This window comes from Pristiophorus japonicus, chromosome 16, assembly GCF_044704955.1.
Source record: "Pristiophorus japonicus isolate sPriJap1 chromosome 16, sPriJap1.hap1, whole genome shotgun sequence".
Taxonomy (NCBI): domain Eukaryota; kingdom Metazoa; phylum Chordata; class Chondrichthyes; family Pristiophoridae; genus Pristiophorus; species Pristiophorus japonicus.
In genome coordinates, this window is record NC_091992.1 from 51,863,311 (window position 1) to 51,886,851 (window position 23,541).

General features: G+C 47.0%; 1 protein-coding gene across 14 annotated transcripts in view; it reads left to right on the forward strand.

Annotated features, from left to right (window-relative positions):
• Positions 1-23,541, forward strand: part of gtf2ird1 (GTF2I repeat domain containing 1) — a 278,277-nt gene that overhangs the window by 227,843 nt on the left and 26,893 nt on the right. For all 14 annotated transcript variants that reach the window (XM_070857306.1, XM_070857298.1, XM_070857299.1 and 11 more), the window contains 2 exons: positions 12,480-12,557; positions 16,741-16,933. In XM_070857306.1, the coding sequence (XP_070713407.1) occupies positions 12,480-12,557; positions 16,741-16,933 (271 nt within the window). The remainder of the gene's footprint in view (positions 1-12,479; positions 12,558-16,740; positions 16,934-23,541) is intronic.

Here is a 23,541-nt window from a genome sequence, read left to right on the forward strand (position 1 = left end):
GTGTGTGAATACAGTGAGGGGTCACTGGTGTGTGAATATAGTGAGGGGTCACTGGTGTGTGAATACAGTGAGAGGTCACTGGTGTGTGAATATAGTGAGGGGTCACTGGTGTGAATACAGTGATGGGTCACTGGTGTGTGAATACAGTGAGGGGTCACTGGTGTGTGAATACAGTGTGAGGTCATTGGTGTATGAATACAGTGAGGGGTCAATGGTGTGTGAATACAGTGAGGGGTCACTGGTGTGAATACAGTGAGGGGTCACTGGTGTGTGAATACAGTGAGGGGTCACTGGTGTGTGAATACAGTGAGGGGTCACTGGTGTGAATACAGTGAGGGGTCACTGGTGTGTGAATACAGTGAGGGGACACTGGAGTGTGAATACAGTGAAAGGTCACTGATGTGTGAATACAGTGAGGGGTCACTGGTGTGTGAATACAGTGAGAGGTCACTGGTGTGTGAATACAGTGAGGGTCACTGGTGTATGAATACAGTGAGGGGTCACTGGTGTGTGAATACAGTGAGGGGTCACTGGTGTGTGAATAAAGTGAGGGGTCACTGGTGTGTGAATACAGTGAGAGGTCAATGGTGTGTGAATACAGTGAGGGGTCACTGGTGTGAATACAGTGAGGGGTCACTGGTGTGTGAATACAGTGAGGGGTCACTGGTGTGTGAATACAGTGAGGGGTCACTGGTGTGTGAATATAGTGAGGGGTCACTGGTGTGTGAATACAGTGAGGGGTCACTGGTGTGTGAATACAGTGTGAGGTCATTGGTGTATGAATACAGTGAGAGGTCACTGGTGTGTGAATATAGTGAGGGGTCACTGGTGTGTGAATAAAGTGAGGGGTCACTGGTGTGTGAATACAGTGAGGGGTCACTGTGTGTGAATACAGTGAGAGGTCACTGGTGTGTGAATACAGTGAGGGTCACTGGTGTATGAATACAGTGAGGGGTCACTGGTGTGTGAATACAGTGAGGGGTCACTGGTGTGTGAATAAAGTGAGGGGTCACTGGTGTGTGAATACAGTGAGGGGTCACTGGTGTGAATACAGTGAGGGGTCACTGGTGTGTGAATACAGTGAGGGGTCACTGGTGTGAATACAGTGAGGGGTCACTGGTGTGTGAATACAGTGAGGGGACACTGGAGTGTGAATACAGTGAGGGTTCACTGTGTGTGAATACAGTGAGAGGTCACTGGTGTGTGAATACAGTGAGGGTCACTGGTGTATGAATACAGTGAGGGGTCACTGGTGTGTGAATACAGTGAGGGGTCACTGGTGTGTGAATAAAGTGAGGGGTCACTGGTGTGTGAATACAGTGAGAGGTCAATGGTGTGTGAATACAGTGAGGGGTCACTGGTGTGAATACAGTGAGGGGTCACTGGTGTGTGAATACAGTGAGGGGTCACTGGTGTGTGAATACAGTGAGGGGTCACTGGTGTGTGAATATAGTGAGGTGTCACTGGTGTGTGAATACAGTGAGAGGTCATTGGTGTATGAATACAGTGAGGGGTCACTGGTGTGTGAATACAGTGAGGGGTCACTGGTGTGTGAATATAGTGAGGGGTCACTGGTGTGTGAATACAGTGAGAGGTCACTGGTGTGTGAATACAGTGAGGGGTCACTGGTGTGTGAATACAGTGAGGGGTCACTGGTGTGTGAATACAGTGTGAGGTCATTGGTGTATGAATACAGTGAGGGGTCAATGGTGTGTGAATACAGTGAGGGGTCACTGGTGTGAATACAGTGAGGGGTCACTGGTGTGTGAATACAGTGAGGGGTCACTGGTGTGTGAATACAGTGAGGGGTCACTGGTGTGTGAATATAGTGAGGTGTCACTGGTGTGTGAATACAGTGAGAGGTCATTGGTGTATGAATACAGTGAGGGGTCACTGGTGTGTGAATACAGTGAGGGGTCACTGGTGTGTGAATATAGTGAGGGATCACTGGTGTGTGAATACAGTGAGGGGTCACTGGTGTGTGAATACAGTGAGAGGTCATTGGTGTATGAATACAGTGAGGGTCACTGGTGTATGAATACAGTGAGGGGTCACTGGTGTGTGAATACAGTGAGAGGTCACTGGTGTGTGAATACAGTGAGGGGTCACTGGTGTGTGAATACAGTGAGGGGTCATTGGTGTGTGAATACAGTGAGGGGTCACTGGTGTGTGAATACAGTGAGGGGTCACTGGTGTGTGAATACAGTGAGGGGTCACTGGTGTGTGAATACAGTGAGGGGTCACTGGTGTGAATACAGTGAGAGGTCACTGGTGTGTGAATACAGTGAGGGGTCACTGGTGTGAATACAGTGTGAGGTCATTGGTGTATGAATACAGTGAGGGGTCACTGGTGTGTGAATACAGTGAGGGGTCACTGGTGTGTGAATACAGTGAGGGGTCACTGGTGTGTGAATATAGTGAGGGGTCACTGGTGTGTGAATACAGTGAGAGGTCACTGGTGTGTGAATATAGTGAGGGGTCACTGGTGTGAATACAGTGATGGGTCACTGGTGTGTGAATACAGTGAGGGGTCACTGGTGTGTGAATACAGTGAGGGGTCACTGGTGTGAATACAGTGAGGGGTCACTGGTGTGTGAATACAGTGAGGGGACACTGGAGTGTGAATACAGTGAAAGGTCACTGATGTGTGAATACAGTGAGGGGTCACTGGTGTGTGAATACAGTGAGAGGTCACTGGTGTGTGAATACAGTGAGGGTCACTGGTGTATGAATACAGTGAGGGGTCACTGGTGTGTGAATACAGTGAGGGGTCACTGGTGTGTGAATAAAGTGAGGGGTCACTGGTGTGTGAATACAGTGAGAGGTCAATGGTGTGTGAATACAGTGAGGGGTCACTGGTGTGAATACAGTGAGGGGTCACTGGTGTGTGAATACAGTGAGGGGTCACTGGTGTGTGAATACAGTGAGGGGTCACTGGTGTGTGAATATAGTGAGGGGTCACTGGTGTGTGAATACAGTGAGGGGTCACTGGTGTGTGAATACAGTGAGGGGTCACTGGTGTGTGAATAAAGTGAGGGGTCACTGGTGTGTGAATACAGTGAGGGGTCACTGGTGTGAATACAGTGAGGGGTCACTGGTGTGTGAATACAGTGAGGGGTCACTGGTGTGAATACAGTGAGGGGTCACTGGTGTGTGAATACAGTGAGGGGACACTGGAGTGTGAATACAGTGAGGGTTCACTGTGTGTGAATACAGTGAGAGGTCACTGGTGTGTGAATACAGTGAGGGTCACTGGTGTATGAATACAGTGAGGGGTCACTGGTGTGTGAATACAGTGAGGGGTCACTGGTGTGTGAATAAAGTGAGGGGTCACTGGTGTGTGAATACAGTGAGAGGTCAATGGTGTGTGAATACAGTGAGGGGTCACTGGTGTGAATACAGTGAGGGGTCACTGGTGTGTGAATACAGTGAGGGGTCACTGGTGTGTGAATACAGTGAGGGGTCACTGGTGTGTGAATATAGTGAGGTGTCACTGGTGTGTGAATACAGTGAGAGGTCATTGGTGTATGAATACAGTGAGGGGTCACTGGTGTGTGAATACAGTGAGGGGTCACTGGTGTGTGAATATAGTGAGGGGTCACTGGTGTGTGAATACAGTGAGAGGTCACTGGTGTGTGAATACAGTGAGGGGTCACTGGTGTGTGAATACAGTGAGGGGTCACTGGTGTGTGAATACAGTGTGAGGTCATTGGTGTATGAATACAGTGAGGGGTCAATGGTGTGTGAATACAGTGAGGGGTCACTGGTGTGAATACAGTGAGGGGTCACTGGTGTGTGAATACAGTGAGGGGTCACTGGTGTGTGAATACAGTGAGGGGTCACTGGTGTGTGAATATAGTGAGGTGTCACTGGTGTGTGAATACAGTGAGAGGTCATTGGTGTATGAATACAGTGAGGGGTCACTGGTGTGTGAATACAGTGAGGGGTCACTGGTGTGTGAATATAGTGAGGGGTCACTGGTGTGTGAATACAGTGAGGGGTCACTGGTGTGTGAATACAGTGAGAGGTCATTGGTGTATGAATACAGTGAGGGTCACTGGTGTATGAATACAGTGAGGGGTCACTGGTGTGTGAATACAGTGAGGGGTCACTGGTGTGAATACAGTGAGGGGTCACTGGTGTGTGAATACAGTGAGGGGTCACTGGTGTGAATACAGTGAGGGGTCACTGGTGTGTGAATACAGTGAGGGGACACTGGAGTGTGAATACAGTGAGGGTTCACTGTGTGTGAATACAGTGAGAGGTCACTGGTGTGTGAATACAGTGAGGGTCACTGGTGTATGAATACAGTGAGGGGTCACTGGTGTGTGAATACAGTGAGGGGTCACTGGTGTGTGAATAAAGTGAGGGGTCACTGGTGTGTGAATACAGTGAGAGGTCAATGGTGTGTGAATACAGTGAGGGGTCACTGGTGTGAATACAGTGAGGGGTCACTGGTGTGTGAATACAGTGAGGGGTCACTGGTGTGTGAATACAGTGAGGGGTCACTGGTGTGTGAATATAGTGAGGTGTCACTGGTGTGTGAATACAGTGAGAGGTCATTGGTGTATGAATACAGTGAGGGGTCACTGGTGTGTGAATACAGTGAGGGGTCACTGGTGTGTGAATATAGTGAGGGGTCACTGGTGTGTGAATACAGTGAGAGGTCACTGGTGTGTGAATACAGTGAGGGGTCACTGGTGTGTGAATACAGTGAGGGGTCACTGGTGTGTGAATACAGTGTGAGGTCATTGGTGTATGAATACAGTGAGGGGTCAATGGTGTGTGAATACAGTGAGGGGTCACTGGTGTGAATACAGTGAGGGGTCACTGGTGTGTGAATACAGTGAGGGGTCACTGGTGTGTGAATACAGTGAGGGGTCACTGGTGTGTGAATATAGTGAGGTGTCACTGGTGTGTGAATACAGTGAGAGGTCATTGGTGTATGAATACAGTGAGGGGTCACTGGTGTGTGAATACAGTGAGGGGTCACTGGTGTGTGAATATAGTGAGGGGTCACTGGTGTGTGAATACAGTGAGGGGTCACTGGTGTGTGAATACAGTGAGAGGTCATTGGTGTATGAATACAGTGAGGGTCACTGGTGTATGAATACAGTGAGGGGTCACTGGTGTGTGAATACAGTGAGAGGTCACTGGTGTGTGAATACAGTGAGGGGTCACTGGTGTGTGAATACAGTGAGGGGTCATTGGTGTGTGAATACAGTGAGGGGTCACTGGTGTGTGAATACAGTGAGGGGTCACTGGTGTGTGAATACAGTGAGGGGTCACTGGTGTGTGAATACAGTGAGGGGTCACTGGTGTGAATACAGTGAGAGGTCACTGGTGTGTGAATACAGTGAGGGGTCACTGGTGTGAATACAGTGTGAGGTCATTGGTGTATGAATACAGTGAGGGGTCACTGGTGTGTGAATACAGTGAGGGGTCACTGGTGTGTGAATACAGTGAGGGGTCACTGGTGTGTGAATATAGTGAGGGGTCACTGGTGTGTGAATACAGTGAGAGGTCACTGGTGTGTGAATATAGTGAGGGGTCACTGGTGTGAATACAGTGATGGGTCACTGGTGTGTGAATACAGTGAGGGGTCACTGGTGTGTGAATACAGTGAGGGGTCACTGGTGTGAATACAGTGAGGGGTCACTGGTGTGTGAATACAGTGAGGGGACACTGGAGTGTGAATACAGTGAAAGGTCACTGATGTGTGAATACAGTGAGGGGTCACTGGTGTGTGAATACAGTGAGAGGTCACTGGTGTGTGAATACAGTGAGGGTCACTGGTGTATGAATACAGTGAGGGGTCACTGGTGTGTGAATACAGTGAGGGGTCACTGGTGTGTGAATAAAGTGAGGGGTCACTGGTGTGTGAATACAGTGAGAGGTCAATGGTGTGTGAATACAGTGAGGGGTCACTGGTGTGAATACAGTGAGGGGTCACTGGTGTGTGAATACAGTGAGGGGTCACTGGTGTGTGAATACAGTGAGGGGTCACTGGTGTGTGAATATAGTGAGGGGTCACTGGTGTGTGAATACAGTGAGGGGTCACTGGTGTGTGAATACAGTGTGAGGTCATTGGTGTATGAATACAGTGAGAGGTCACTGGTGTGTGAATATAGTGAGGGGTCACTGGTGTGTGAATAAAGTGAGGGGTCACTGGTGTGTGAATACAGTGAGGGGTCACTGTGTGTGAATACAGTGAGAGGTCACTGGTGTGTGAATACAGTGAGGGTCACTGGTGTATGAATACAGTGAGGGGTCACTGGTGTGTGAATACAGTGAGGGGTCACTGGTGTGTGAATAAAGTGAGGGGTCACTGGTGTGTGAATACAGTGAGGGGTCACTGGTGTGAATACAGTGAGGGGTCACTGGTGTGTGAATACAGTGAGGGGTCACTGGTGTGAATACAGTGAGGGGTCACTGGTGTGTGAATACAGTGAGGGGACACTGGAGTGTGAATACAGTGAGGGTTCACTGTGTGTGAATACAGTGAGAGGTCACTGGTGTGTGAATACAGTGAGGGTCACTGGTGTATGAATACAGTGAGGGGTCACTGGTGTGTGAATACAGTGAGGGGTCACTGGTGTGTGAATAAAGTGAGGGGTCACTGGTGTGTGAATACAGTGAGAGGTCAATGGTGTGTGAATACAGTGAGGGGTCACTGGTGTGAATACAGTGAGGGGTCACTGGTGTGTGAATACAGTGAGGGGTCACTGGTGTGTGAATACAGTGAGGGGTCACTGGTGTGTGAATATAGTGAGGTGTCACTGGTGTGTGAATACAGTGAGAGGTCATTGGTGTATGAATACAGTGAGGGGTCACTGGTGTGTGAATACAGTGAGGGGTCACTGGTGTGTGAATATAGTGAGGGGTCACTGGTGTGTGAATACAGTGAGAGGTCACTGGTGTGTGAATACAGTGAGGGGTCACTGGTGTGTGAATACAGTGAGGGGTCACTGGTGTGTGAATACAGTGTGAGGTCATTGGTGTATGAATACAGTGAGGGGTCACTGGTGTGTGAATACAGTGAGGGGTCACTGCTGTGTGAATACAGTGAGGGGTCACTGGTGTGTGAATACAGTGAGGGGTCACTGGTGTGTGAATATAGTGAGAGGTCACTGGTGTGTGAATATAGTGAGGGGTCACTGCTGTGTGAATATAGTGAGGGGTCACTGGTGTGTGAATACAGTGAGAGGTCACTGGTGTGTGAATACAGTGAGGGGTCACTGGTGTGTGAATACAGTGAGGGGTCACTGGTGTGTGAATACAGTGTGAGGTCATTGGTGTATGAATACAGTGAGGGGTCACTGGTGTGTGAATACAGTGAGGGGTCACTGGTGTGTGAATACAGTGAGGCGTCACTGGTGTGTGAATATAGTGAGGGGTCACTGGTGTGTGAATACAGTGAGAGGTCACTGGTGTGTGAATACAGTGAGGGGTCACTGGTGTGTGAATACAGTGAGAGGTCACTGGTGTGTGAATATAGTGAGGGGTCACTGGTGTGAATACAGTGAGGGGTCACTGGTGTGAATACAGTGAGGGGTCACTGGTGTGTGAATACAGTGAGGGGTCACTGGTGTGAATACAGTGAGGGGTCACTGGTGTGTGAATACAGTGAGGGGACATTGGAGTGTGAATACAGTGAAAGGTCACTGATGTGTGAATACAGTGAGGGGTCACTGGTGTGTGAATACAGTGAGAGGTCACTGGTGTGTGAATACAGTGAGGGGTCACTGGTGTGTGAATACAGTGAGAGGTCACTGGTGTGTGAATATAGTGAGGGGTCACTGGTGTGAATACAGTGAGGGGTCACTGGTGTGAATACAGTGAGGGGTCACTGGTGTGTGAATACAGTGAGGGGTCACTGGTGTGAATACAGTGAGGGGTCACTGGTGTGTGAATACAGTGAGGGGACACTGGAGTGTGAATACAGTTAAAGGTCACTGATGTGTGAATACAGTGAGGGGTCACTGGTGTGTGAATACAGTGAGAGGTCACTGGTGTGTGAATACAGTGAGGGTCACTGGTGTATGAATACAGTGAGGGGTCACTGGTGTGTGAATATAGTGAGGGGTCACTGGTGTGTGAATAAAGTGAGGGGTCACTGGTGTGTGAATACAGTGAGAGGTCAATGGTGTGTGAATACAGTGAGGGGTCACTGGTGTGTGAATACAGTGAGGGGTCACTGGTGTGTGAATACAGTGAGGGGTCACTGGTGTGTGAATATAGTGAGGTGTCACTGGTGTGTGAATACAGTGAGAGGTCATTGGTGTATGAATACAGTGAGGGGTCACTGGTGTGTGAATACAGTGAGGGGACATTGGTGTATGAATACAGTGAGGGGTCACTGGTGTGTGAATACAGTGAGGGGTCACTGGTGTGTGAATATAGTGAGGGGTCACTGGTGTGTGAATACAGTGAGGGGTCACTGGTGTGTGAATACAGTGAGAGGTCATTGGTGTATGAATACAGTGAGGGTCACTGGTGTATGAATACAGTGAGGGGTCACTGGTGTGTGAATACAGTGAGAGGTCACTGGTGTGTGAATACAGTGAGGGGTCACTGGTGTGTGAATACAGTGAGGGGTCATTGGTGTGTGAATACAGTGAGGGGTCACTGGTGTGTGAATACAGTGAGGGGTCACTGGTGTGTGAATACAGTGAGGGGTCACTGGTGTGTGAATACAGTGAGGGGTCACTGGTGTGAATACAGTGAGAGGTCACTGGTGTGTGAATACAGTGAGGGGTCACTGGTGTGAATACAGTGTGAGGTCATTGGTGTATGAATACAGTGAGGGGTCACTGGTGTGTGAATACAGTGAGGGGTCACTGGTGTGTGAATACAGTGAGGGGTCACTGGTGTGTGAATATAGTGAGGGGTCACTGGTGTGTGAATACAGTGAGAGGTCACTGGTGTGTGAATATAGTGAGGGGTCACTGGTGTGAATACAGTGATGGGTCACTGGTGTGTGAATACAGTGAGGGGTCACTGGTGTGTGAATACAGTGAGGGGTCACTGGTGTGAATACAGTGAGGGGTCACTGGTGTGTGAATACAGTGAGGGGACACTGGAGTGTGAATACAGTGAAAGGTCACTGATGTGTGAATACAGTGAGGGGTCACTGGTGTGTGAATACAGTGAGAGGTCACTGGTGTGTGAATACAGTGAGGGTCACTGGTGTATGAATACAGTGAGGGGTCACTGGTGTGTGAATACAGTGAGGGGTCACTGGTGTGTGAATAAAGTGAGGGGTCACTGGTGTGTGAATACAGTGAGAGGTCAATGGTGTGTGAATACAGTGAGGGGTCACTGGTGTGAATACAGTGAGGGGTCACTGGTGTGTGAATACAGTGAGGGGTCACTGGTGTGTGAATACAGTGAGGGGTCACTGGTGTGTGAATATAGTGAGGGGTCACTGGTGTGTGAATACAGTGAGGGGTCACTGGTGTGTGAATACAGTGTGAGGTCATTGGTGTATGAATACAGTGAGAGGTCACTGGTGTGTGAATATAGTGAGGGGTCACTGGTGTGTGAATAAAGTGAGGGGTCACTGGTGTGTGAATACAGTGAGGGGTCACTGTGTGTGAATACAGTGAGAGGTCACTGGTGTGTGAATACAGTGAGGGTCACTGGTGTATGAATACAGTGAGGGGTCACTGGTGTGTGAATACAGTGAGGGGTCACTGGTGTGTGAATAAAGTGAGGGGTCACTGGTGTGTGAATACAGTGAGGGGTCACTGGTGTGAATACAGTGAGGGGTCACTGGTGTGTGAATACAGTGAGGGGTCACTGGTGTGAATACAGTGAGGGGTCACTGGTGTGTGAATACAGTGAGGGGACACTGGAGTGTGAATACAGTGAGGGTTCACTGTGTGTGAATACAGTGAGAGGTCACTGGTGTGTGAATACAGTGAGGGTCACTGGTGTATGAATACAGTGAGGGGTCACTGGTGTGTGAATACAGTGAGGGGTCACTGGTGTGTGAATAAAGTGAGGGGTCACTGGTGTGTGAATACAGTGAGAGGTCAATGGTGTGTGAATACAGTGAGGGGTCACTGGTGTGAATACAGTGAGGGGTCACTGGTGTGTGAATACAGTGAGGGGTCACTGGTGTGTGAATACAGTGAGGGGTCACTGGTGTGTGAATATAGTGAGGTGTCACTGGTGTGTGAATACAGTGAGAGGTCATTGGTGTATGAATACAGTGAGGGGTCACTGGTGTGTGAATACAGTGAGGGGTCACTGGTGTGTGAATATAGTGAGGGGTCACTGGTGTGTGAATACAGTGAGAGGTCACTGGTGTGTGAATACAGTGAGGGGTCACTGGTGTGTGAATACAGTGAGGGGTCACTGGTGTGTGAATACAGTGTGAGGTCATTGGTGTATGAATACAGTGAGGGGTCACTGGTGTGTGAATACAGTGAGGGGTCACTGCTGTGTGAATACAGTGAGGGGTCACTGGTGTGTGAATACAGTGAGGGGTCACTGGTGTGTGAATATAGTGAGAGGTCACTGGTGTGTGAATATAGTGAGGGGTCACTGCTGTGTGAATATAGTGAGGGGTCACTGGTGTGTGAATACAGTGAGAGGTCACTGGTGTGTGAATACAGTGAGGGGTCACTGGTGTGTGAATACAGTGAGGGGTCACTGGTGTGTGAATACAGTGTGAGGTCATTGGTGTATGAATACAGTGAGGGGTCACTGGTGTGTGAATACAGTGAGGGGTCACTGGTGTGTGAATACAGTGAGGCGTCACTGGTGTGTGAATATAGTGAGGGGTCACTGGTGTGTGAATACAGTGAGAGGTCACTGGTGTGTGAATACAGTGAGGGGTCACTGGTGTGTGAATACAGTGAGAGGTCACTGGTGTGTGAATATAGTGAGGGGTCACTGGTGTGAATACAGTGAGGGGTCACTGGTGTGAATACAGTGAGGGGTCACTGGTGTGTGAATACAGTGAGGGGTCACTGGTGTGAATACAGTGAGGGGTCACTGGTGTGTGAATACAGTGAGGGGACATTGGAGTGTGAATACAGTGAAAGGTCACTGATGTGTGAATACAGTGAGGGGTCACTGGTGTGTGAATACAGTGAGAGGTCACTGGTGTGTGAATACAGTGAGGGGTCACTGGTGTGTGAATACAGTGAGAGGTCACTGGTGTGTGAATATAGTGAGGGGTCACTGGTGTGAATACAGTGAGGGGTCACTGGTGTGAATACAGTGAGGGGTCACTGGTGTGTGAATACAGTGAGGGGTCACTGGTGTGAATACAGTGAGGGGTCACTGGTGTGTGAATACAGTGAGGGGACACTGGAGTGTGAATACAGTTAAAGGTCACTGATGTGTGAATACAGTGAGGGGTCACTGGTGTGTGAATACAGTGAGAGGTCACTGGTGTGTGAATACAGTGAGGGTCACTGGTGTATGAATACAGTGAGGGGTCACTGGTGTGTGAATATAGTGAGGGGTCACTGGTGTGTGAATAAAGTGAGGGGTCACTGGTGTGTGAATACAGTGAGAGGTCAATGGTGTGTGAATACAGTGAGGGGTCACTGGTGTGTGAATACAGTGAGGGGTCACTGGTGTGTGAATACAGTGAGGGGTCACTGGTGTGTGAATATAGTGAGGTGTCACTGGTGTGTGAATACAGTGAGAGGTCATTGGTGTATGAATACAGTGAGGGGTCACTGGTGTGTGAATACAGTGAGGGGTCACTGGTGTGTGAATATAGTGAGGGGTCACTGGTGTGTGAATACAGTGAGAGGTCACTGGTGTGTGAATACAGTGAGGGGTCACTGGTGTGTGAATACAGTGAGGGGTCACTGGTGTGTGAATACAGTGAGGGGTCACTGGTGTGTGAATACAGTGAGAGGTCACTGGTGTGTGAATATAGTGAGGGGTCACTGGTGTGTGAATACAGTGAGGGGTCACTGGTGTGAATACAGTGAGGGGTCACTGGTGTGAATACAGTGAGGGGTCACTGGTGTGTGAATACAGTGCGGGGTCACTGGTGTGAATACAGTGAGGGTCACTGGTGTGTGAATACAGTGAGAGGTCACTGGTGTGTGAATACAGTGAGGGTCACTGGTGTGTGAATACAGTGAGAGGTCACTGGTGTGTGAATACAGTGAGGGTCACTGGTGTGTGAATACAGTGAGAGGTCACTGGTGTGTGAATACAGTGAGGGGTCACTGGTGTGTACATACCATCGGATGTTGCTAGTGTGGAAAGGACGTGCGAGGTTGGTGTATAAATACCAAGAGGGGTTACCGGGTGTGTAAATACCGTGAGAGATCGCTGGTGAGGAAATTCATGGGTTGATAGTTTGAAATACCGTCGGGGTTTATTCCCACTGTTGTGGGACCAGCCAAGTGATGAATGTTTAGCATTTTTATGATGCCGCACCTTACATGAATCTCGTCAGTGTGATAATTATTTTAATATTTTGGTCAATTTTCACAATTTAGAGGATGAAGAGGCAAACCGACTTGGCGAGAAGGTAATACTCAGAGAACAAGTGAAGGAACTGTTCAATGAAAAATACGGTACGTTTCTTCAGCTATTTCAGTGTTGTAGAACATTTTTCATCGTCTGTTTTGTTTTCAAATTCCAGCATTACAAAAAGTTATAATGAATATTTTGGTAATCTTTCAGAATTGTTTTAAAATTCTGCTTTGTTCATGATCTCTGCTGCGCAGTGATGCTTCCCAGCTACAAAAGTAGTCCCTTCCTCTACAACCTGTGAGTCGTGTCACAGTAAAGTTCTGTAGTAATATAGCCTCTGCAGTTAGTCTACGTTCAACTCTACATTGAACTCTCATTAGCACTGTTTTTATTTAGGAACGCACTGAAATCTGGAATTCTCAGCCCCAAAAGGCTGTGAGAGGGACACTTGGAACTTGAGATCAATAAATTTTTGTTGGGTAAGCGTATCAAGAAATACGCAGCAAAGGCAGGAAAAAGGAAATGCAGTGCAGATCAACCATGATCTAGAAAGAAAGAAAGACTTGCATTTATATAGTGCCTTTCACGACCACCGGATGTCTCAAAGCACTTTACAGCCAATGAAGTACTTTTGGAGTGTAGTCACTATGGGAATGGCGGAGCAGGCTTGAGGGGCTGAATGGCCGACTCCCATTCCTAATATTCCTAAATATTTTTTGCTTCCTTGCCTTGCCTGAAGTTGAGGATCATTCCGAGATATGGTTCTGTGGGAGCTGGCAGCCCCTACTGCACCTCCCCCGACTGGTCATTTAAAGGAAACTTAAGATCATGGAAAAACCATTTGATTCTCAGAACGCCCACACTGGACTCTTAATTTTAAAGTTATATGGTGAGCATTCGTAGTCTATTGGGCAATGGGTGTTGGGAGAGAACGACAATACAACCAAGCCCAATTCTGTATGTCACTGAGATCCTCCCTTGACTTTCTGGAAGGAGGTGGTGGGTAATGATCAGGAGCTGCACCTCGCCTCATTCCATTCTCTCGAGCCGGGCCTCACTCCGACTAACTGAGATCAGTTAACATGGCAGATCCCTGGGACCAACCTCCGTAACTCGCTGGTCTGTTTGCTCAGTGTCACAACAGTTGGTGTCTACGGAGCCATGGAGGGAGCCATTCTTAATGTGAGCGCTGGCAGGGTAGTCAAGTGCGGGATCACAGCTAAGCACGATCTCGTCCTCGTCAACATCCAGCTTATGTTTTCCAGTAAGACTGGAGACGCTGGGCAGGCCACATAATTCGCATGCCAGACATGAGACTCCCAAAGCAAGCACTCTACTCGGAACTCCTTCACGGCAAACGAGCCAAAGGTGGGCAGAGGAAACGTTACAAGGACACCTTCAAAGCCATGCAACATCCCCACTGACTCCTGGGAGTCCCTGGCCAAGGACCGTCCTAAGTGGAGGAAGAGCATCCGGGAGGGCGCTGAGCATCTCGAATCTTGTGGCTGAGAACATGCAGAAATCAAGCGCAGGCAGCAGAAAGAGCGTGCGACAAACCAGTCCCACCCACCCCTTCCCTCAACGATTGTCTGTCCCACCTGTGACAGAGACTGTGGTTCTTGTATTGGACTGTACAGCCACCTAAGAACTCATGTTAAGAGTGGAAGCAAGTCTTCCTCGACTCCGAGGGACTGCTTATGATGATGATGATGATGATGATAAGGAACAGGCACTGTGGCCAATTGTGGCACCTTCAGCCAATGTTAGCTCACTCAGCACCAGCTGGGGATTGAGCCTGCAACCTCCTGGACTATGTGACTCAGTTACATATTGACCAGTGTTTTTACCTACTGAGACTCTTGAGGGGATCTAGCAGTAGGTTTAAAACATGTCTCAAGCTATCCCAATGCTTTATCTAGTTAAAACAGTGAGTAACTGGGCCATTCAGATCTAGGAGGTGCCAAGTTCGGTCTCCAACCTGCCCGGAGTTCACTGATCTCAGCTTGGGTGCTATTGTTGACTTCCTCCAGATTGGGAGAGGAAAAGCAGCCAGAGTTTGTGGATGATAGCTCAGGATGGAATCAGGTTTGGTTTTGATGACTGCTGAAACGATCAACTTTGGCTCGTCAACAATAGTCAGTTGGCTAAGGTTGCAGAGCATGCCAGGTTCATTAGGATCCATAGCCCAGCGATACTTTCAGCAGGAGGAAAGGAGAGTTCTTTCTTTAAATGTTAAATAAATAATTTATTTTGAACAACCATATATCCCAAATGCATAGAAAGCCATCACCATGTTTAAGAGTCTCCAAATCTGCTGTGAACCTATAGTGTACCCTGTAGTGTTTTGGTTTGTACAATAGGGACTGCATGTGCTTCTATCCAAAGGGACAGGGCCTGATGGGCCAATAATTATGATTGTTCGTGTTCATTACATTACGTGTATGATTCTGATTATGAGCATGAAAACATAGTCATCATCAACGTCATAGGCAGTCCCTCGGAATCGAGGAAGACTTGCTTCCACTCCTGAAGTGAGTCCTTAGGTGGCTGAACAGTCCAATACGAGAGCCACGGACCCTGTCACAGGTGGGACAGATAGTCGTTGAGGGAAACATAGAAACATAGAAAAATAGGTGCAGAAGTAGGCCATTCAACCCTTCGAGCCTGCACCGCTATTCAATAAGATTATGGCTGATCATTCCTTCAGTGCCCCTTTCCTGCTATAGAAATATAGAAGGGGTGGGTGGGACTGGTTTGCCGCACGCTCTTTCCGCTGTCTGTGCTTGATTTCTGCATGATCTCGGCGTTGAGATTCGAGGTGCTCAGCGTCCTCTCAGATGCACTTCTTCCACTTAGGGCAGTCTTGGGTCAGGGACTCCCAGATGTCAGTGGGGATGTTACACTTTATCAGGGAGGCTTTGGGAGTCTCGTGTCTGGCATGCGGACTGTGTGGCCTGCCCAGCGGAGCTGATTGAGTGTGGTCAGTGCTTCAATGCTGGGGTTGTTAGCCTGGACGAGGACGCTGATGTTGGTGCGCCTGTCCTCCCAGGGGATTTGTAGGAACTTGCAGAGACATCGTTGGTGATAATTCTCCAGCAACTTGAGGCAACATAGGCCAGTATATTTAACAATGAAAGCATATATTCTGTATCAAGTAGGTATACATTCTGGTTCTGGTAACATTGCAATACTAGATTCCTATACATATATGCAAATTTCTCTCAATAACATGTGAAATAAAACAGGCTGGTACATATTCTGTTCTGTTAGGTACATTAGTGTATATAGGTCTTATTTTTCCTCTGTTACTGTCTATTCTATTCAGCCTATTTGGGAGGCCTTATATTTTTTTCCTACATTTATTTGGTGGGCCGATGTTCTTTGGTGGGTCTGGGGTTGCAGCCCCAGCCGCCCCATGGTTAATCCGGCCCTGCATAGGGACACATCCCACTTACCAGGCCCAAAGTCCTTAGGGCCAAGTTGATAGAACCAAGTGTGGCCAGGGTTTCTGCTGGAGTTTAACCAGCTAAAACCCTTAAGCTAACTTGAATGCTTGTCCAGCTAGGACCATCCCATATTTGGGCATTGGCTTACATGGTTTTCTGGAACCAGGTGAGAGGAATTCTGACCCCCCCCACCCCAGGGATAGTTCGACGCCTCAAGGTTTTATTAGTGAGCATCTCTACCTCTCCACCTCTCTCTCCTCCTTTAAGACACTCCTTAAAACCTACCTCTTTCACCAATCTGTCCTAATAGCTCCTTATGTGGCTCGGTGCCAAATTTTGTTTGATAACGTCCCATGAAGCGCCTGGAGACATTTTGCAATGTTAAAGGCGCTATATAAATACAAGTTGTTGTTGTTGTCTGGCTGGTCCAGTATCAGATTAGCCACAGAGGGCTGATTTGATTGCAAGTTTTCATCATCGGTGCATGACATCTTGGTGCCACCTGGACGCCGAAAGCAGTCCTGTTTCTCACTCCCTCCTCTCCACCCCTCATTGGTTGTCCAGTCAACTGACCAGCGCTGACCTGAGCCCTCACAAGGCAGACAGTTACCAGGGGCTCCTCACAAGCAGTATAGTGAGCAGCTCAACGCGATGACCGAGGGTACTACCACCATCCCCATCACCATTGCATGGACATACTTGGAAAAAAATCCAAAATGCAAGCAGTATGGCTATGTCATAGGGAAGGGGCACAGCATGATCCAAACTGGGTGTATATCCTGAGATGAGGTGATTTAAAGCCCTTTGTGGTTTATATATGTGATATATTATCTTTCAGGAGAGGCTCTCGGACTGAATCGGCCTGTTTTGGTACCATACAAATTAATCCGAGATAATCCTGGTGCAGTTGAAGTGACTGGGTTACCAGATGACATCCTTTTCCGGAACCCAACTACCTACGATCTTAGTAGGCTGGAAAAAATCCTAAAAGCCAGAGACCGAATTGGGATGATCATTAAAAGTCAATTACAGTAAGTGTGAGAATCCTTCTCATTAATCCATGTCCGTACGTCCAGCTCCACATGGAACTGTTCACCTGCTCACAATTATGTGGATTTTGCTCGTTTCATGTTCAAGAAATAAATGTTGATCCTAGAGAAGACAGTGACTCGCTGATTAAATTGCGAATGGCTGCACCAGTGTAAATTGCAGGGGTTTCCTGTGAGCAGAGTTAACTAACAGTTAATTCACTGTGAATGTCTTGGAACCTGTGTATCCTAGAAACGTGCATGATCCCAGAAGAGACGAATGTTATTTTCCTTTGGATTGTATTGGAAGTTGAGCTCCACTTGCACGTGTATATTTGTGGCTTTGGTAGTTCTGAATAATATTCCCATTGGGTGCTGGGGACAGGATACGGAAAAGTTTGAGCAGATGAAAGGCTCGGTTTGAGCTCCCTGCTTGAGGGAGGCATTTCAACCAGTGTTGCCCTGTAATGAAAGTAAAGCCCTTTCTTCACTGGCGGGTAGGTCAGTAACCAAATGACACAGATCTACGGCAAAAAAAACAGGCGGAGATGAGGAAGATCTTTTTATTTATCGAATTCAGCGAGTTGTTACAATCTGGAATGCACAGCCTGAAAGGGTCATGGAACATAAGAAATAGGAGCAAGAGTAGGCCACCTGGCCCCTCGAGCCTGCTCCGCCATTTAATAAGATAATGGCTGATCCACTTCCCTGCCCGCTACCCATAACCCTTTATTCCCTTATCGCTCAAAAATCTGTCTATCTCCGCCTTAAATATATTCAATAATCCAGCCTCCACAGCTCTCTGGGGCAGAGAATTCCATAGATTTACAACCCTCTGAGAGTAGAAATTCCTCCTCATCTCAGTTTTAAATGGGCGGCCCCTTATTCTAAGACTATGTCCCCTAGTTTTAGTTTCCCCTATGAGTGGAAATATCCTCTCTGCATCCACCTTGTCGAGCCCCCTCATTATCTTATACGGTTCGATAAGATCACCTCTCATTCTTCTGAACGCCAATGTGTAGAGGCCCAACCTACTCAACCTATCTTCATAAGTCAACCCCCTCATCCCCGGAATCAACCTACTAAACCTTCTCTGAATATCCTCCAATGCAAGTATATCCTTCCTTAAATACAGAGACCAAAACTGTACGCAGTACTCTAAGTGTGGCCTTACCAATACCCTGTACAGTTATAGCAGGACTTCTCTGCTTTTATACTCTATCACCCTTGCAATAAAGGCCAACATTCCAGTTGCCTTCCTGATTACTTGCTGTATCTGCATACTGTCATGTATATATGCTTGGGGTTACTCGCCACCAGGTGGCGCCACTGTCGGAGGTCATTGGGCTGTACACACGTGTGTGCGGCCCAGATATAAAAGGCAAGCCATCATGTAATGTAATCACTTTGGGCCCTAATAAAGCAGAGCCAGGTTTGTACCTGTGTTAGTTTACAGTTTCAGTCTATCGAGTTATTGCATACATAACACGAACTTTTTGTGTTTTATGCACAAGGACCCCCAGGTCCCTCTGTACTGCAACACTTTCCAATTTTTCTCCATTTACATTGTAATTTGTTTTTCTATTTTTTCTGCCGAACCTCACATTTTCCTACATTATACTCCATCTGCCAGATTTTTGCCCACTCACTTAGCCTGTCTATATCCCTCTGCAGATTTTTTGTGTCCTCCTCACAGTTTGCTTTCCCACCCATCTATGTATCATCAGCAAACTTGGCTACATTACACTCGGTCCCTTCATCCAAGTCATTAATATAGATTGTAAATAGTTGAGGACCCAGCACCAATCCTTGCGGCACCCCACTAGTCACTGTTTGCCAATCGGAAAATGACCCATTTATCCCTACTCTCTGCTTTCTGTTAGTTAGCCAATCCTATATCCATGCTAATATATTACCCCCAACCCCGTGAACTTTTATCTTGTGCAGTAACCTTTTATGTGGCACCTTATCGAATGCCGTCTGGAAATCCAAATACACCACATCCACTGGTTCCCCCTTATCCATCCTGCTTGTTCCATCCGCAAAGAACTCCAGCAAATTTGTCAAGCATGATTTCCCTTTCACTAAACCATGCTGACTCTGCTTGATTGAATCATGCTTTTCCAAATGTCTCACGACTGTTTCCTTAATAATGGACTCCAGCAATTTCCCAATGACAGATGTTAGGCTAACTGGTCTATAGTTTCCTGCTTTTTGTCTGCCTCCTTTTTTAAATAGTGGCATTACATTTGCGCTTTTCCAATCCGCTGAGACCTCCCCAGAATCCAGGGAATTTTGGTAGATTACAACCAATGCATCCACTATCTCTGAAGCCACCTCTTTTAAGACCCTAGGATCTAAGCCATCAGGTCCAGGGGACTTGTTCACTTTTAGTCCCATTATTTTACCGAGTACTTCATTAGTGATAGTGATTGTATTCGGTTCTTCCCTCCCTATAGCCCCTTGATTATCCACTATTGGGATATTTTTAGTGTCTTCTACCGTGAAGACCGATACAAAATATTTGTTTAATGTCTCTGCCATTTCCCTGTTCTCCATTATTAATTCCCCAATCTTATCTTCTAGGGGACCAACATTTACTTTAGCCACTCTTTTCCTTTTTACGTACCTGTAGAAATTCTTACTATCTGTTTTTATATTTCATGCTAGTTTACACTCATAATCTATCTTCCCCCTCTTTATCATTTTTTTAGTCATTCTTTGCTGTTTTTAAAAGTTTCCCAATCCTCTGGCCTCCCACTAATCTTGGCCACATTGGATGCCCTTGTTTTCAATTTGATACCCTCCATAATTTCCTTAGTTAGCCACGGGTGGTTATCCCTTCTCTTACAGTCTTTCCTTTTCATTGGGATATATTTTTGTTGAGCGTTATGAAATATCTCCTTAAATGTCTGCCACTGCTCATCAACCGTCCCATCCTTTAATCTATTTTCCCAGTCCACTTTAGTCAACTCTGCTTTCATACCTTTGTAGTCTCCTTTATTTAAGCTTAGGACTCTGGTTTGAGATCCAACTTTCTCACCCTCCAACTGAATTTGAAATTCAACCATGTTATGGTCACTCATTCCTAGCGGATCCTTTATTAGAAGATCATTTATTAATCCTGTCTCATTACACAGTACCAGATCTAAGATAGCCTGCTCCCTGGTTGGTTCCGTAACATACTGTTCCAGGAAACTATCCCAGATACACTCTATGACTTCTTCCTCAAGACTGCCCTGGCCAATTTGCTTTGTCCAATCAATATGAAGGTTAAAATCGCCCATGAATATTGCCATTCCTTTAATACAAGCCTCCCTTATTTCTTGATTTATACTTCATCCAACTGTGTAGCTACTGTTAAGGGGCCTATAGACTAGGCCCACCAGCGACTTTTCCCCCTTATTATTACTTATCTCCACCAAAACTGATTGAACATCTTGATCCTCTGAGCCAATATCGTTTCTCACTAACACATCCTTTATTAACAGTGCTACCTCACCTCCTTTTCCTTTCTGTCTGTCCTTCCGAATTGTCAAATACCCTTGAATATTTAGTTCCCAGTCCTGGTCACCTTGCAACCACGTCTCTGTAATGCTATCAGATCATACCCATTTGTATCTATTTGTGCCATCAACTCATCTATTTTGTTATGAATGCTATGCGCATTCAGATAAAGAGCTTTTAAATTTGTTTTTTTTTACCTTTTTTTCCTGCTTTGACCCCACTTTCTGATTCACCTTTATGCTTATACACTCTGTCCCTTTCTGGCATGCTCTGGTTTTTATTTCCCCCAGTGCCATCCTGCTCTATTGCTTTAATGGGTGACTTTAATATGCACATAGATTGGGCTAGCCAAACTGGAAGCAATACGGTGGAGGAGGATTTCCTGGAGTGCATAAGGGATGGTTTTCTAGACCAATATGTTGAGGAACCAACTAGGGGGGAGGCCATCTTAGACTGGGTGTTGTGTAATGAGAGAGGATTAATTAGCAATCTCATTGTGCGAGGCCCCTTGGGGAAGAGTGACCATAATATGGTGGAATTCTGCATTAGGATGGAGAATGAAACAGTAAATTCAGAGACCATGGTCCAGAACTTAAAGAAGGGTAACTTTGAAGGTATGAGGCGAGAATTGGCTAGGATAGATTGGCGAATGATACTTAGGGGGTTGACTGTGGATGGGCAATGGCAGACATTTAGAGACCGCATGGATGAAGTACAACAATTGTACATTCCTGTCTGGCGTAAAAATAAAAAGGGGAAGGTGGCTCAACCGTGGCTATCTAGGGAAATCAGGGATAGTATTAAAGCCAAGGAAGTGGCATACAAATTGGCCAGAAATAGCAGCGAACCTGGGGACTGGGAGAAATTTAGAACTCAGCAGAGGAGGACAAAGGGTTTGATTAGGACAGGGAAAATGGAGTACGAGAAGAAGCTTGCAGGGAACATTAAGGCGGATTGCAAAAGTTTCTATAGGTATGTAAAGAGAAAAAGGTTGGTGAAGACAAACGTAGGTCCCCTGCAGTCAGAATCAGGGGAAGTCATAACGGGGAACAAAGAAATGGCGGATCAATTGAACAAGTACTTTGGTTCGGTATTCACTAAGGAGGATACAAACAACCTTCCGGATATAAAAGGGGTCAGAGGGTCTAGTAAGGAAGAGGAACTGAGGGAAATCTTTATTAGTCGGGAAATTGTGTTGGGGAAATTGATGGGATTGAAGGCAGATAAATCCCCAGGGCCTGATGGCCTGCATCCTAGAGTACTTAAGGAGGTGGCCTTGGAAATAGCGGATGCATTGACAGTCATTTTCCAACATTCCATTGACTCTGGATCAGTTCCTATGGAGTGGAGGGTAGCCAATGTAACCCCACTTTTTAAAAAAGGAGGGAGAGAGAAAACAGGGAATTATAGACCGGTCAGCCTGACCTCAGTAGTGGGTAAAATGATGGAATCAATTATTAAGGATGTCATAGCAGTGCATCTGGAAAATGGTGACATGATAGGTCCAAGTCAGCATGGATTTGTGAAAGGGAAATCATGCTTGACAAATCTTCTGGAATTTTTTGAGGATGTTTCCAGTAAAGTGGACAAAGGAGAACCAGTTGATGTGGTATATTTGGACTTTCAGAAGGCTTTCGACAAGGTCCCACACAAGAGATTAATGTGCAAAGTTAAAGCACATGGGATTGGGGGTAGTGTGCTGACGTGGATTGAGAACTGGTTGTCAGACAGGAAGCAAAGAGTAGGAGTAAACGGGTACTTTTCAGAATGGCAGGCAGTGACTAGTGGAGTGCCGCAAGGTTCTGTGCTGGGGCCCCAGCTGTTTACATTGTACATTAATGATTTAGACGAGGGGATTAAATGCAGTATCTCCAAATTTGCGGATGATACTAAGTTGGGTGGCAGTGTGAGCTGCGAGGAGGATGCTATTAGGCTGCAGAGTGACTTGGATAGGTTAGGTGAGTGGGCAAATGCATGGCAGATGAAGTATAATGTGGATAAATGTGAGGTTATCCACTTTGGTGGTAAAAACAGAGAGACAGACTATTATCTGAATGGTGACAGATTAGGAAAAGGGAAGGTGCAACGAGACCTGGGTGTCATGGTACATCAGTCATTGAAGGTTGGCATGCAGGTACAGCAGGCGGTTAAGAAAGCAAATGGCATGTTGGCCTTCATAGCGAGGGGATTTGAATACAGGGGCAGGGAGGTGTTGCTACAGTTGTACAGGGCCTTGGTGAGGCCACACCTGGAGTATTGTGTACAGTTTTGGTCTCCTAACTTGAGGAAGGACATTCTTGCTATTGAGGGAGTGCAGCGAAGGTTCACCAGACTGATTCCCGGGATGGCGGGACTGACCTATCAAGAAAGATTGGATCAATTGGGCTTGTATTCACTGGAGTTCAGAAGAATGAGAGGGGACCTCATAGAAACGTTTAAAATTCTGACGGGTTTAGACAGGTTAGATGCAGAAAGAATGTTCCCAATGTTGGGGAAGTCCAGAACCAGGGGTCACAGTCTGAGGATAAGGGGTAAGCCATTTAGGACCGAGATGAGGAGAAACTTCTTCACCCAGAGAGTGGTGAACCTGTGGAATTCTCTACCACAGAAAGTAGTTGAGGCCAATTCACTAAATATATTCAAAAGGGAGTTAGATGAAGTCCTTACTACTCGGGGGATCAAGGGTTATGGCGAGAAAGCAGGAAGGGGGTACTGAAGTTTCATGTTCAGCCATGAACTCATTGAATGGCGGTGCAGGCTAGAAGGGCTGAATGGCCTGCTCCTGCACCTATTTTCTATGTTTCTATGTTTCTATGTTTCTCCTTGTTATTTGACGTTTTAAATTTTGGCTCAGCTGAAGACTCCCCCCCACTAATTAGTTTAAAGCCCTCTCTACAGCCCTAGTTATTTGATTCACAAGAACCCTAGTCCTAGCACGGTCTAAGTGGAGCCCGTCCCAATGGAACAGCTCCCTCTTACCCCAGTACTGGTGCCAGTGTCCCACTAACCAAAACCCATTTCTCCCACACCAGTCTTTGAGCCACGTGTTTAACTCTCTGATCTTATTTACCCTATGCATCCAGAGATTATACCTTTGTGGTTCT